Raw genomic sequence first — 13,408 nt, 5'->3', positions numbered from 1 at the left:
TGCTCACGGCGAAATCCGGAGTGAGCCAAGCTCCCAGGACCAGCCGCATCCGAAATCTGCTCTGAGCCCACACGAGGCTCGGACCAGCACCCAAGGACACAACCAGGGGTGCTTTTCCTTCTCCCTGCCCCTCTTTTCAGCCAGACTGACAGCTGGAACGTGACCACGCTGTTGGCAACGGGACATCTGCGGAGCGCCCGGGGCTCCCAGCCTATTTCTCAGCAGGCTGTGGCAGCTCATTGTGGGTTAAAATTAATTTTCCATGGATTTTCCATGGGAAAGTGCTTAGGGGGGCCTGCAGATTGGTGTGAAAAGCAAAAATCATCACTTCAAAAAGCTGTTGAGGCTCCTGAGCTGCCGGCTCGGGGTGAGCAGCAGGCACAGGGGCACCTGCGTGGTGGGGGACGCTGTGGGTGACGCTGGAGTTGTGCCAAACGGAGGCGCCTCGGAGGGACCTCCTTCATCCTGGTGTCAGTCTGCACATTTGGATGAGCTCGAGGGAACTGCTGGCATCCCTCAGGGGGCTCTGCTCCACCAGGAGAGCCTTCACCAGGACAAATCCCCTCTTGTCACCTCCAAAAGTGTGTTCCAATCCCTAAGAGCGTCAGTCACAGCCAAGCTGATGACCGGATTATTATCCAAGAAAAATGCATTATTTTTAATCTGTTTTCCGCTTAAGACATAATTTTACCTTGGACGGGGGGGATGGGAGGAGATGGGCCGATTCCCCCTCCCTCTGCCACTTTGTTCTGTCGCTTCACAGCTGTTCCATCATTTTAATCTGCAGAGATTGTCTTTATATTTCGGAAATGAAATGATTTCCCCCAAGCCGGGATTGGGGTTTGGATCGGCGCTCATTTTTCATGAGCGGAGAAGAAAAAAGGGAGAAATGTCTGTTAAAGCCAGGCTGGCCATCTGGAAGGGAGGTGCGTTGCTGATGCCATTAATTGCTCACTCCCCAAGGCCTGGAACACGGCTGCAGTCAAAGGGAAGAGCAGGAGTGGGAGTGGGGTTGGAGCGAGCGAGGGAATGATGCAACAGAATCAATGCCTGCTCCGTCCTCCTGATTTGGGTGATCGATGAACGTTTCTGTGCCTGGGTTCTGGGGACTGAGAGCAGCTTTAGTGTTAATTAATACCATAAAATCACGGAATCATAGAATCCCAGAATGGCTGGGGTCAGAAGGGACCTTAAAGCTCTTGCAAGTTCCAAGCCCCTGCCGTGGGCAAGGACGCCTTCCACTAGACCAGGTTGCTCCAAGCCCCATCCAGCCTGGCCTTGGACACTTCCAGGGATGGGAATACTTCCGCGGGTATTATTAACAGGATAAACGGGAGGGAACTTTTGGGCACGCCAGCCCTTGGATCGATGAGCAAACAACAGTTGTGACTGGTGCTGCTACATATGGCTTGTTCTGAGTGTCAAGCCCGGCTTTTCCTCCTGCCAGACCCGGATGATCGCGAATAGAGTGGGGAAAAGGGCGCCGGCGTGGGTTTGCTCCTCAGTGGGATGAAGCAGGCGGGAATCACGGAGGAAAGGGTGTCCGGGGGGCTCCCCGCGGCCCCCACCGTGGCTCCATCCACCCCCGGTGTCCCCGGGGGGCTCCTGGGGGCTCCTTCTTCCCGCGGGGTGGCGGCACTCGCGGTGCCCCGGGGCGGGTCGGGACGGCGGCGGCTCCGCCCGTGGGAGGGCGGCGGGGCCGGGGGGAGGCGGCGGGGCCGGGCGGAGGCGGTGCCGCCGCCGCCGTGCGGGGACACACACACCGGGTCTGTGCGAGCCCCGGTGCTGCAGCCCCGCTCCGCTCCCGGCCGGGACCGCTCCGCCATGGGCGGCGGGGCGGCGCGGCCCCGCTGAGCCCCGCACAGCCCGGCAGCAACTCCCGCCCGCATCCCGTCCTCCGGCATCCCGGCAACTCGGCGCTCGGGCATCCCGGCGACTCCGCTCCGCTGACGCCGGCATCCCTGGAGCTCCGGACTCCGCTGTCCCGGGAACTCACCTCCACAGCATCCCGGCTGCCCGGAACTCCGCTCCGCTGACCCCGGCTCCTCCATCTCTCAGGACATCCCGGGAACTCCGTACTCCACCGCCCCGGGAACTCCGCTGTGCTGACCGCTGGTCCCGGCTCCTCGGGAATTCGGTACTCTGTCATCCCGGGAATTCATGTCCGCTGACCCCATCTCCTCCATAACCCCGTGCCCCAGCTCCCCGGGAACCCGTCTCCCCCGTCCCTCGCACTCGGTACTCTGGCATCCCGGGAACTCAGTACTCCGCTGAGCCCCTCTCCTCCCCTCACCACAGCTCCCCGGGGACTCGGCTCTGCTGACCCCGGCTCCTCCATCCCTCGGTATTCCGGCTCCCGGGAAATTCAGCTCTGCTGATCCTGGCTCCTCAGGAATTCGGTACTCCGACTCCCTGTGAGCTTGGCTCCGCTGATCCCGGATCCCCCATAACCCAGCATCCCAGCTCCCCGGGAACTCGACTCCGCTGACCGCAGCTCCTCCCCGGGAGCTCATCTCCCCTGTTCCCAACTCCTCCATAACCCAGCGCCCCCGCTCCCCAGGAGCCCAGCTCCGCTGATCCCGGCTCTTCCATCGCCCGGTATCCCAGTTCCCCGGGCCCTCCGTACTCCGGCTGCCCGGGAGCTCCTCTCCGCTGACCCCAGCTACTCCATAACCAGGCGCTCCGGCTCTCCAGGAGCTCCCATCCACAGCATCCCGGCTTCCCGGTAATTCCCTACTCCCGGCACCCCAGCACTGACCATTTCTCGGCTCCCGGGCACTCCAGCTCACCCTTAGCCCCGTTCCTCGGGGGCTCCTCATATTGCCCACCCACATCTTCCCCGAGCCCCCCGGTGACCCCGCGTGTCCCCGCCGCAGAGCCGCGCTGCCCCCGGCCCCCCGGCCCCCGAAGGCGCGGCCATGGCGTTCATGGTGAAGAGCATGGTGGGGGGGCAGCTGAAGAACCTCACGGGCGGCCTGGGCGGAGAGGAGAAGAGCGAGGGCGAGAAATCTCCGGCCGAGGCGCAGGGCATGACCCGCGAGGAGTATGAGGAATATCAGCGGCAGCTGGTGGAGGAGAAGTGAGTGCGAGCGGCACCGGGACGGGCTGAAGCCCCCGGGGTCCCTGCGGGAAGGGGGTGCTCCCGCTGCTGTCCGCATCCCGTGCATGGGAGCTGGGGGGAGCCGGCGCTGGGGACAGCAGGACCGTGAGGGAGTTTAATGAGCCCCCTAATCCCTTAATCCGCTTCCTCGCCCGGGAGATGGGATTGTTTTCTCCTTCCAGGCTGCGCTGGGGGGAGGAAATTGTGGGAAACCGGGATTTTTCAGAGAAAATGAGGGGTGCTGAGGTTGGGGGGAAGCGCACACCCGGGGATGGGGGGCACGGGCTGTTGGTAAGTGCCCTGTGTGCTCCGCAGGATGGAGAGAGATGCCCAGTTTGCCCAGCGCAAGGCGGAGAGAGCCACGGTCAGGTCCCACTTCCGAGACAAGTACAGGCTCCCCAAGGTATGGCTGTGCTGGGAATGGGGGGCACAGGGGCAGCCAAGCTCCAGATGGAGCTCTGGAGTGAGGGGAAGGGACAAGGACCCCCTTGGCCGCCTGGAGTTTGAGCCACAAAGCCCAAAGGCAAATAAATTCCCCTCAAAACCATCCTTCTCCCCAAACTTTGGCCCCTTTCCTTCCCCCCTGAGCACCGCAGAGCACCAGCCCGAGACAGAGGGACTCCCAGCCTTGCTTGATTCCCCTCTTCCTCACTTTTGCCCCCTAAATCCAGCTGGGTGAGGGAAAACCACCTTCACCCCAGACTCCCTGGAGCTGGGAGTGGAGCCAGTGTTACACCGTTCTAGCTGGATTAGCCAGCTCCTCTCCCCGGATTATTTGGCAAACGTTTGGCACCTAAACTCCAATTTTGGAATTTCCGCACGATGAACGATTCACTAAAAACAATTTAATCAAGGGATAATTCAGCTCTTCTCCCTCCAAACCCACCCTTTATTCAGGAAGAGTCGCTCTGTGGTGAATACCCCAAATTGGAGCCGGGCTAATATTAGTTCCGAAGGGTCAGCTAAGCCAAGTGAGATTGTCCTGATTGTTTGGCGTTGTTCAGCCAGCCTGGATTCACCCCCCTGCTTCCCACCCCCCCTTTTATATCCCGGAAATAAACAGCTGGAGAATTTCTTTTACCCCCTGCCAAAAGCCAGAAAAGGCAGAGAAAGAAGAGATGGAGATTTTTTATTCTCCAGGGGAAACTGGGACTTGTTTGGATCTGGCCCCACAATCCTTTCACTGCCTTCTTGTGCTTGAGATGTCCCTTCTCATCTTTTGACAAGTTTCTTCTGCTCATTACTGATCCCGCTTGGCAGCCGGGCTGCCTCACCCAGAGTCTCCCGGCGGCTCCCGGCGCAGAGCTGATCCCGATCGCCGGTGGGAGCAGTCGTTAAGCATACGCGTGGCTTAATTAGGTGCCTAACCCCCCGGAACGTGAGCTGAAAACCAGTTTATACTGGTGCTGCGCGTGGGTTTTCATCTCAGCTCTCGCTGTGAGCGCCCAGGCTCTGCTCAGCCTGGATCACCGTCCCACCCTCACCCCCAGGCACCTTCCCTTAAAGAGGGCAGGCAGCCCAAAGCCCCTCCTGCGAGGCTTGCGCATGCTTCCAGAAGCCCCCTTCCCGCTGTGACGTGCCCCCCTCCTGACTCTCTCCCGGCCCATTCCAGAACGAAACGGATGACAACCAGATCCAGCTGGTGGGAGGCGACGTGGAGCTGCCCAAGGAGCTGGCCAAGATGATCGAGCAGGACAACGAGGAGGAGGAGGAGAAGAACTCGGTTATCGGCCAGCTCAGCAACATCCAGAACCTGGACCTTGATTCCTTGAAGGACAAAGCTTCGGCCACGCTAGAGGACCTGAAGCAATCGGCGGAGAAATGCTCCGTGATGTGACGGGGCTGAGCCCCCCTCGCCGCCGGCGCGACGGTGGGGGAGCAGGGAGGGGACGCAGCGCAGGGTCTGGCGGGGGCTGCTGCCTGCGGCGGGGACCCCACCGACGTTGTCACCCTTGCCGTGTGTCACTCGGGTCCTCCTGAGCCGTGTGACCCCTCGAGTCCCTGACCCACATGTCCCTGATGTGTGGTTTTCGTTTCGTTCTCCGGGCTGAGGTAGAGCCAAAAGCCAGCATGTCCCCCTCGTACCCCAAGGCCTCCTCCCGTGCCCGCGGCAGGGGGTGTCCGCAGCCAGAGCCGGGCAGGTTGCAGGGAGGGAGAGTGACCTTGGAGTGCTATTGACCCACGCCAGCGTGGGCAGGACGCTGCGTGGTGGCCGCACGCTGTGGCTCTGCCTCCACATTTCCACTCAGCCTCCTAGAAATGACCGGGAGGCTCCGAGTTGCCTCGCAAGGACGAGGCAGGGTGTGGAACACCCCTCTCCCTGCGTCCCATACCCATCACCTAGGAAATGACATCCCGTACCTGCAAGGAACACCAACCCCTCTGTCCTTGAGGGCCCCTCTGAAGGAGCCAGCCAGGAAGGATCTGCTATATGATCCCTTCATCCCTGTGGGAAGGGGGTGCTGAGGACCAGAGGGCTGAAGCCTGAATTGACACCAGAGAGGAACAAAAGCCCTCCCTGGTGCTGAGCTGAGCCCGCACCAGCCCTTCCCCGGAGCAGTGGTGTCCCTCTCCTGGGGTGGGATCTGCTCCTGTCCTTGTTCCTTCCAGGAGAAGAACAAAGTGATAAGGGAATATCCCCTTCCTCCCGCTTGTCGTGCTGTGGTTGTGCGCTGTGCTCGGTTGAGTGTCCCCGCACCTCCTGTGCTGTCCCCGTGCCATGGTACTGTTATAACCGGTGGAATAAATACCAGGAGATGTCTATGCATTTCTTTTTCTCCCCGAGCTCTATTTTCCTGGCCAAGGTTTTGGGGTGTGCCTTCCCAAGGCAGGGCAGGAGCTCCAAGGAGAACTCCCTGGCAGCAGCATCCCGAAGAAAGCACTGCTCCTGGTTGTCCTCACGTTTGGGACCAAAGGGATGCTACGAGGAGCTCGTTGTCTGCAGTCAGGTTTAAAAGCAAACAAAATTCCCATTTTTCCGCAGATTCTTGGCTATTTTAATATAAAACCTTCAGAACACTCAGTCTCATGGGCGCTGCGGGATGTCCACGGCAGCGCTCCGAGCAAGGACACTCTCTGCAGGCATGAGCCCGTGGGAGTACAGGTGTGACTCCCAGCCCTGACGGCATCCCGCCAGGCAGTGGGCTCCTGTGGTGAGGCTTCCTGGAAAAACCTGGCATGGGCTGGGAATTTGTTGCTCCAGATCCCATGGGAGATGATTACTGCAGTTTGGTTTTGCAGGGGGGGTGGGTCATCCAGGAAAACACAGGAGAGGGTGCTGGAAAACTGATCTTCTTGTTATTATTGCTATTATTATTATTATTATTATTATTAAGGGTGCTGGATCAGGCTGGGGCTGGGGCTGCTGTGCCAAGAGATTCCTTTCTGCCCCCAGCCCCCTGATAATCCTGTGCCAGCGCCAGGTAGTTCTGGGAAACTCCTGATGTCCATCCTTGAGAGGACAGACAGACAGACAGAGGCAGCTCAGCGTGATGCTCTGCCCATGGGGACACACATCCTCACAACCCTGCAGCCCTTGGGACCAGGAGAGCTGCCAGCAGCTCTGGGGACATCTGCTCCCATCAGATCCCCAATCCAGCCCCACACAGCGCTGGGAGCTGGGGACAAACGAGAGGGGAGATTGGCAGGAGCAGCTTTAGCTCTGGAAGGAGATCATACCTGATGAGGATCAGCCCAAGCTGATCTAATCCCCCACCAGGAAAGGGATAGCAGGGAGCAGGCACGGACCGAGCCGAGCCCTTGGTGTTTAAATCCCAGGCCGACGGCGAGGCACAATCCGCAATCATCCCAGGGGAGAGCGGGATCCCAACCGGAGCGGGGAGCCGTGGGGCCGGGGCTGCAGCCCTGCGCTTCATCCCCCCCACACCCAGCCAGGATCCTCTCCCGCACCTTTTCCTCGGCCCCCCTTCCCTGCCCCCCTGCCCGACCCCCGGGCTCCGCTCCGCGCTCTCCCGGCCCACGTGCCGCCACGCAAAGGCCGCGTGAAGCTCAGCGGGTTTATTTTAGGAGGCACCATGACCCCCAGGCATGTGAAAAGCCAGGCAGCGTGCGCTCCCCCCGCCCGGCTCCGCGCGATGTGTTAAGCCTCAGCAAAGCGTTCCCGGCACAGCGTTCCCGGCACAGCATCGGCAGCTCCGAGGATGCTCCTCCGAGCCTGCATCCCTGCTCCCATCGCTGGATCGCTGCCCGGAGCGGGGAGAAGAAGCTGGGATGGAGGGAGGAGAGGTTGGGATGGAGGAATGAGAGGCTGGGACGGGGGGAGCAGGGGCAGGCAGCCCCCTCCTGCCTTTTCCCTGCCCACCAAGGGATGCATCCCGGTTTCCAGCGGTTCCTGCTGCTGTACCCCGAGCATAGCGGCTGCCTCCACGCCATACGGCTGCTCCGGGCATCAACACGCAGACTAAAAAAGCAAAGAATAAGTGTGGATTAAAGCAGAAAAGGTGGGTTTTTTTCTCTTTTACAGGCCCTAAATAATTTCCTCACCTATGGGGCCAGGATTGGGACAGGTTTGTCCAAGGAAGCCCTCGCTGGCTGCTGGAAGGTGCTGGGCAGCAGGGAATTTTGTCGATAAAATAAAATAAAATAAAATTTTATTGATCAAATAACATAAATTTTATTGACAAAACTCCTGCCCTCCTGCACCAGCCCATTCCTCAGCTAGCTGCAGGATCTTCCCCCTTCCCACTGGTGAGTGTGGGATGACCGAGTGGTTTCCCCAATGGATAAAGCATTAAATGAGCAATTGTTAAAGCACTGAAACAAATGAGCTGCCATGGAAGGCTGGGGAATCTCCCTCCTTCTTTTTGCAGGCAATTAAACCTCCCTGCGAGCCGCTGTGGGAAGGGATGGCCCATCCATCCACTCACCGCTGGTGCAACAGTCAGGATTAATCCAGATTAAAGAGCCCTGGGAAAGCCCAAGGTTGGCTCCACACCCTGACCCAGCTCTCCCCAGCCCACCGCGTGTGTGACCTCACATCAACTCACATGCTGGCACCACGAGGGTGACAACCCATCTGCCACTCCCGCACCTCTCTGGGTGACAATCCAGCCCCAAGAGCCACCCTGTGAGGGTTGGAAGAGCCCTTTGGGAGGGCTGGCTGATGGCATGGATGGGACTGGAGCGGAGCAGCCGAGCCACAGAGGCCACGCTGCCAGGCTGGGCACTGCTCGCTCCGTGCCACCTTCCCTCGGTGACATTTGGGCAGCGCTCCACCGAAAAACCCTGGTGCAGGAGACACCCACACCCACCCCGACACAAAGCCCGGCCAGCCCGGGCTCCATCAGCCCCGGGGAGCAGCCGGAGCCTTGTCCTGCTGCCGAGGGCTGGGGAATGGGCCGCGCTGGCGGCCGAGCGTGAAGGCAGATGCGATTATCCGCGCCGGCTGCCGCAGCCAGCCGGTGCAGCCGTCCCCGGCGGCTCCGCGCTCGCCACGGGCCGGGGGAGGACACGGGCTTGGAAAGCGCTTTAAAGCCTCGGGATATAATCTCTGCTTGGAATAATAATAATAAAAATATAAAAAAGGTATAAAAATGCCTCATCGCATCCGCCTGGGAAGCTCTGCGCCTGTTTGAGCACGGAGCAGCTGGAAGGGCAGGATCTGGGGGGAAGGCTGTCTTGGGAAGAGGTCATGGCTCAGAATACCCCAAAAATCCCCCCGTTGTTTGCTCCAGCCCCTCTGCCTTCCCTCATGGCCCAGCCCAGCCCTTCCTCACCCGCCACAAAAATCTATTGGAGAAAACAGGATTTTACGTAATGGCTCGTGTTGTTCTGCTCCGTGTTTTCCACACACACAAAAAATAAAAAGATGGGAAGTGAAAACAAGGTCAAACCTTGCTTTGGCTGCCTCGTGTCCCCGGGGAGCACAGGAAGGGAGGGCACGGCTGGAGCAGAGGAGGGGACACCCTGGCTTTGCTCCTGGGGGAACACGGACGAGGGTTCCCAGCCCTCCTCGATGGCTCCAGGACGCCGGGCTGGCTCTGGGTCCTGGGCTTGCCTGGGGACCCCTCTTAGGCTTAAATCACAAACCCGAGTGCAGAGGAGGTGGAGAAACCAAAACCAGAATTTATTAAAGACAATAAATTACATTCCCTTGAGATAGAGTAGATTTTGAGACAGGTACCTTGTTTTGCAGGACAGGCAACCTCAGCACCCCGGACAAGTGACCCTGGGAACATGACTTGGATGCTGGGGTTGTCAGAGCCCTGAGGAGTAGAGCAGAGCAGGCAGGATGCCGACAGTGTCTCCCTGAAGGTGATTGATTGCTGCTCGTGTCCGACTCATCAGTCCCCGCTGAGCACTGCCCACGCTCATGACACTGGTGACGCAGTCCATACCTCCAGGTTTAGGAAGGAAAAGCCTCATTCCCAGTGCTCCAGCAGTGAGAGGGAGGTATGGTGGGGCTGGGACAGTGGGGTGCTGGAGGCTGGACGAGCAGCGGTGGATGCAGAGGTAGATGCTGGGCGAGGAAGGCACAGCGGAGCATCCCTGTCCACCCTCAGCTCCCGGCTGGATTCATGGCCCTGGGCCCTGCAGGCTCCCCCAGAACTTGGGAGGTGGAAGCAGCACCCAGCTGAAAAAGCAGGGGGGATATCCTGCCAGAGCCCAGTGCCAGGATAAAAATACCCTTCCCGCGGCAGCCAGCGGAGGGAATTAGAGTGGAATAACCCGCCTGCTGTGGCAGGGGAGGCTGCGGCAGCAGACGGTCGAGGCAGGGCTGGCAGCGAAATGAGCCAGCACCTGGGAGAAGGGCAGATGGCCCCGCGGACCCGCCGGGGCTGGGAGCCCGAGGGTGACCCCCGAGGTGTCACCCTGGTGGGGGGACGGAAGCCTCGTCTTTGCGCCGGCATCTCCTGGCAGGGCGGTGAGCAGCGTCCGGCTGGGCGGCTCCCCACTGGGAATCACTGCAAGATACAGGCTGCACCGGGGGACACAGGGACTCACCGGGCTGCACACGCCGCTGCCACCCCCCAGGCGGGCTCCCGGGCGGGGATGAGCCCGTGCTGGGGGGGACGAGGGCGTGCGGGGTCGGGATCAACCGCGGGCAGGGATAGCCCCACGGCTGCGGCAGCTGGAGGGATTTCCGAGGGGCACTCACCGCTCCGGACGGACTCTGCCAGCGCCTCCTTGCCCATGGATTGTGCCTCCCGCATCTGCCAAGGGAGAGGGGGCTTTTCCAGCCTTTGTCCCCTGCCAGCACGCTCCTGACCCCCCCCAGTCATCATACCTTGATCTGATCATCATACCTTGATCTGATCATCATACCTTGATCTGATCCTGACCCCTCCCAGTCATCATACCTTGATCTGATCATCATACCTTGATCTGATCCTTCAGGTACTCGGCTCGGGCCATCAGGGTCTGGATCTGGGGGAGAAAGAGGACACAGTCGCTCCGGAGCCAGGCCACCGGGGACAGCTGGGTGTCCCGGGGCTGGCACTCACCTCCGCATGGAGCAGCTCCCGCCGCCGCCCCGCCGGCTCCGCTGCAGGGGAAAGGGGAGCATGCCACGGGATGAGAGCAGGATCCCTCCTTGCCCTAAAACCCCTGCCACAGTCCCAACTCACCGGCCAGGAGCAGCAGCAGCTCCCCTAGGCTCTGCTGGTACAGCTCCAGGGCGTCACTGTCATCCCTGCCTTCCTCCTCCTGCAAAGACCCCGGGGGCTGGCTGTGGCTGGGGGGGATCCACCAGGTCTGCACCCTCCCCTTCCCTCGGGGGTGAGGGGACCCCCAAGCCCACCCCCCCAAGCCCACCCCTCACCTTGGCGACGGCAGCTGAAGCCACTTCCAGCGCCGCGCAGAGCCGAGGCTTGTCCTTGGCCATCTCTGCAAGGGGACGTGGCCATGGGGATTGCCCAAAACCTTCACCCTTCAGCCCAAAACCCCACCACTGCCCCCTGCCAGCTCCAACGCTGGGGGATGCTCAAAAATCACCACCTTTCAGGAGCTCTCTGGCCGGGTTTCCTTTCTCCAGGAGGTTCTTGTTGCTGGAGGTGACCAACACCTTCAGCTCCTCTGCTCGGGAGATGTACTGCCCCACCTGTGCACATTTTGGGGGTGAGGAGACCCCCGATATGGGGTGCAGAGGATGGGGGTGCTGTCCCCACCCCGCCCAGGGGTTTTGGCTCACCTTGGCCCGGATGGCTTCTTTGCGTCGCGCATCGCTTTCATCTGAGGGGGAAAACGACCAAACACTGGGGTGGGTGGGCTGAAAACCGGCCTCCCCCAGGGTGCTGCCCCCTCAAAAATACACCCAGGCCCCACAGAACCCCTGGGGGAACTCACAGTGCAGTGCTGGCACGAAATACTCCAGGGCTTTGCAGTAGAGGGAGAGGGCGGCATTGGCATCTCCCTCCTGATCCTTCCTCACTGCCTCCACCACCAGGTTGGTCTGGGGGACACAAGGGGGGTCTCAGGGCTTGGAACCCCCCCTGCTCCCAGGGAGCAGCCTCCAGCCCCCGCTCACCGCCTTGCTGAGGCTCTCGGGGCCGGGGACGTGCTCCATGTCCACGAAGGGGTGGGCAAAGAAGCGCTCGAAGGAGATGCGCTTCAGAGGGTCCCTCTCCAGGAGCTGTCCCAAGAGATCCCGGCATTCCAGAGAGAGCTGGGGCCGGCTGGGAAGCTGGGGAAGGAAGGGGCTGAGCCCACTGAGCACTGTGAGGACCTCCCCCAGCTCCATCCCACGCCACGTTACCTCCACAGCCCGCTCGCTGCGGATCTTCTCCTCCAGCTCGGCGAAGGAGCGGGAAGCGAAGGGCGGCTTTCCAAAAAGCGCTTCTGTGTGGGGAAAAGGAGTGGTGGGGGGAGGTGGAGAGGGGGAAACCAGCCCTGGGCAGACCCCCCCGGGGGAATAAAAGCCAAACCCACCGTAGAGGATGACGCCCACCGACCACAGGTCCACGCGGGCGTCGTACTGCTGCCGACACACCATCTCGGGGGCCATGTAGAGCGGGGAGCCCCGCAGCACGTGCTGCTCGTCCCACGGGGACATGTACTGAGCAAAGCCGAAATCTGCCAGGCAGAGAGCTCGTGGAGGCACAAGGAGAAGGGATTTCCCCCCTGCCAGCCCCTCCCAGGGAGCTGCCCTGACCTGCCAGCTTCAGCTGGGGGTTCTCCGGGGCACTCAGGAGGATGTTCTGTGGCTTCAGGTCCAGGTGGGAGATGTTGTGGTCGTGGAGGAACTTCAGGGCGCAGGCTGGGCAGGTGGATGGGCACATGACAGCACAGCCTTGCAGCCCAAAAGCCCCGGGAAGGGCCCACACCGGAGCCGGAGTGGGAGCCAGGCGGGGTGTCCTTACCGAGCTGCTGCAGGAAGATGCGTGCCACCTTCTCGGGGAGGAGCCGGCGCATCCGGATGAAGCGGGACAGGTCCCCCCCGGCGCAGAACTCCATGATCAGGTAGATGTGGTCACTGTCCCACTGCCAGGCAACAAGCCCCCGTCGTGCCACCCCAGCCAGTCCCGCCCACACAGGTTCCTCTGCACCAGTTTGCCCAGTTGCTGGCACCCAGCCCTATGGACACACCCCTGGGAAGCCGGGATGGGTCCAAGCCCGAGTAGCTGTGGCTCAGAGGCCCCCCGGGAAGCCCCCAGCCCACCTGGAAGTCCTTGAGCTCCACAATGTTGGGATGGCGGATGGTCTTGAGGATCTCGATCTCTGTCAGCAGATTCTCCACCGATGTCCGGTTCAGGCTCCTCTTGTTCACACACTTGATGGCCACCACCTCACGCGTGTCCCTCTGCCAAGGAGGGGGGCAACCCTGGAGCCCCCCTCCCAAAGAGCCACCCTGGGCTGCTCCCCCAGCCCGCCGGATGGGGACGGGAGGGAAGGAACCCCTGCAAGGGGGCTGCGGGTGCCATGAGGGGGCTATAGGAGTGGCACCCCATGTGGGGGGCTGGAAAAGCGGGGTCCCACAGGAGTCGGGGGGGGGCAGACTGGAGAGCAAAACGGGAACCCCCGCGGCGGGCTCGGCCCTACCTTCCTGTAGGCCTTGTAGACGGTGGCGTAGGTGCCGGAGCCGAGGCGCTCGGTGAGGATGAACTCGTCGAGGCGCGGCGGGGCCCAGCCGGCCCCGGCCATGGCCCCCCCGGACCCCCGGTGCCGGCACTCGGGGCCCGGGAGCCGCTTCCGCCTTCCCGGCGCGCCGCGGCCCAGGCCACGCCCCCACCGTCATGACCACGCCCCCGGTTATCCTAGCCACGCCCCCGGTCGCCATGGCCACGCCCCCGGCCGTCCTGGCCACGCCCACACCCGAGTCGTTACCGCACAGGCCACGCCCCCCGCCGCCGT

General features: G+C 61.6%; 2 protein-coding genes across 11 annotated transcripts; one reads left to right on the top strand and one right to left on the bottom strand.

The window, feature by feature from the left end:
• The first annotated feature begins 1,761 nt into the window (after positions 1–1,761).
• On the top strand, positions 1,762–5,867 carry CPLX3 (complexin 3). Of its 2 annotated transcripts, XM_039557909.1 has the most exons (5): positions 1,762–2,137; positions 2,561–2,725; positions 2,877–3,079; positions 3,416–3,503; positions 4,713–5,867. In XM_039557909.1, the coding sequence occupies exons 3-5, from the start codon at positions 2,919–2,921 to the stop codon at positions 4,935–4,937; spliced, it is 474 nt and encodes a 157-aa protein (XP_039413843.1). In that variant the 5' UTR covers positions 1,762–2,137; positions 2,561–2,725; positions 2,877–2,918; the 3' UTR covers positions 4,938–5,867. The 2 variants fall into 2 exon arrangements, with proteins under 2 accessions (XP_039413843.1, XP_039413842.1); XM_039557908.1 differs by lacking the exon at positions 2,561–2,725.
• Positions 5,868–7,102: 1,235 nt separating this feature from the next.
• ULK3 (unc-51 like kinase 3) lies at positions 7,103–13,278 on the bottom strand. Of its 9 annotated transcripts, XR_005602818.1 has the most exons (19): positions 13,097–13,278; positions 12,717–12,857; positions 12,418–12,538; positions 12,210–12,314; positions 11,814–12,130; positions 11,586–11,741; positions 11,405–11,510; positions 11,250–11,290; positions 11,057–11,159; positions 10,881–10,945; positions 10,687–10,765; positions 10,564–10,604; positions 10,439–10,486; positions 10,218–10,272; positions 9,243–10,037; positions 8,953–9,134; positions 7,604–7,664; positions 7,464–7,520; positions 7,103–7,325 (listed from the first exon to the last, which is right to left on the bottom strand). XR_005602818.1 is itself a non-coding variant. In XM_039557907.1 (16 exons), exons 1-16 carry the CDS (start codon positions 13,196–13,198, stop codon positions 10,021–10,023), a joined length of 1,407 nt encoding a protein of 468 aa, XP_039413841.1. In that variant the 5' UTR covers positions 13,199–13,278; the 3' UTR covers positions 9,163–10,020. The 9 variants fall into 9 exon arrangements, 2 of the variants coding, with proteins under 2 accessions (XP_039413841.1, XP_039413840.1); XR_005602814.1 differs by having other exon boundaries at positions 7,103–7,520; XR_005602815.1 differs by lacking the exon at positions 7,604–7,664 and having other exon boundaries at positions 7,422–7,520.
• Between the last annotated feature and the right edge of the window lie 130 nt (positions 13,279–13,408).

The sequence above is a fragment of the Corvus cornix genome, chromosome 10 (genome assembly GCF_000738735.6).
Source record: "Corvus cornix cornix isolate S_Up_H32 chromosome 10, ASM73873v5, whole genome shotgun sequence".
Taxonomy (NCBI): domain Eukaryota; kingdom Metazoa; phylum Chordata; class Aves; order Passeriformes; family Corvidae; genus Corvus; species Corvus cornix.
The sequence above is the reverse complement of the archived record's forward strand: the minus strand, read 5'-3'. Positions and strand labels throughout refer to the sequence as shown.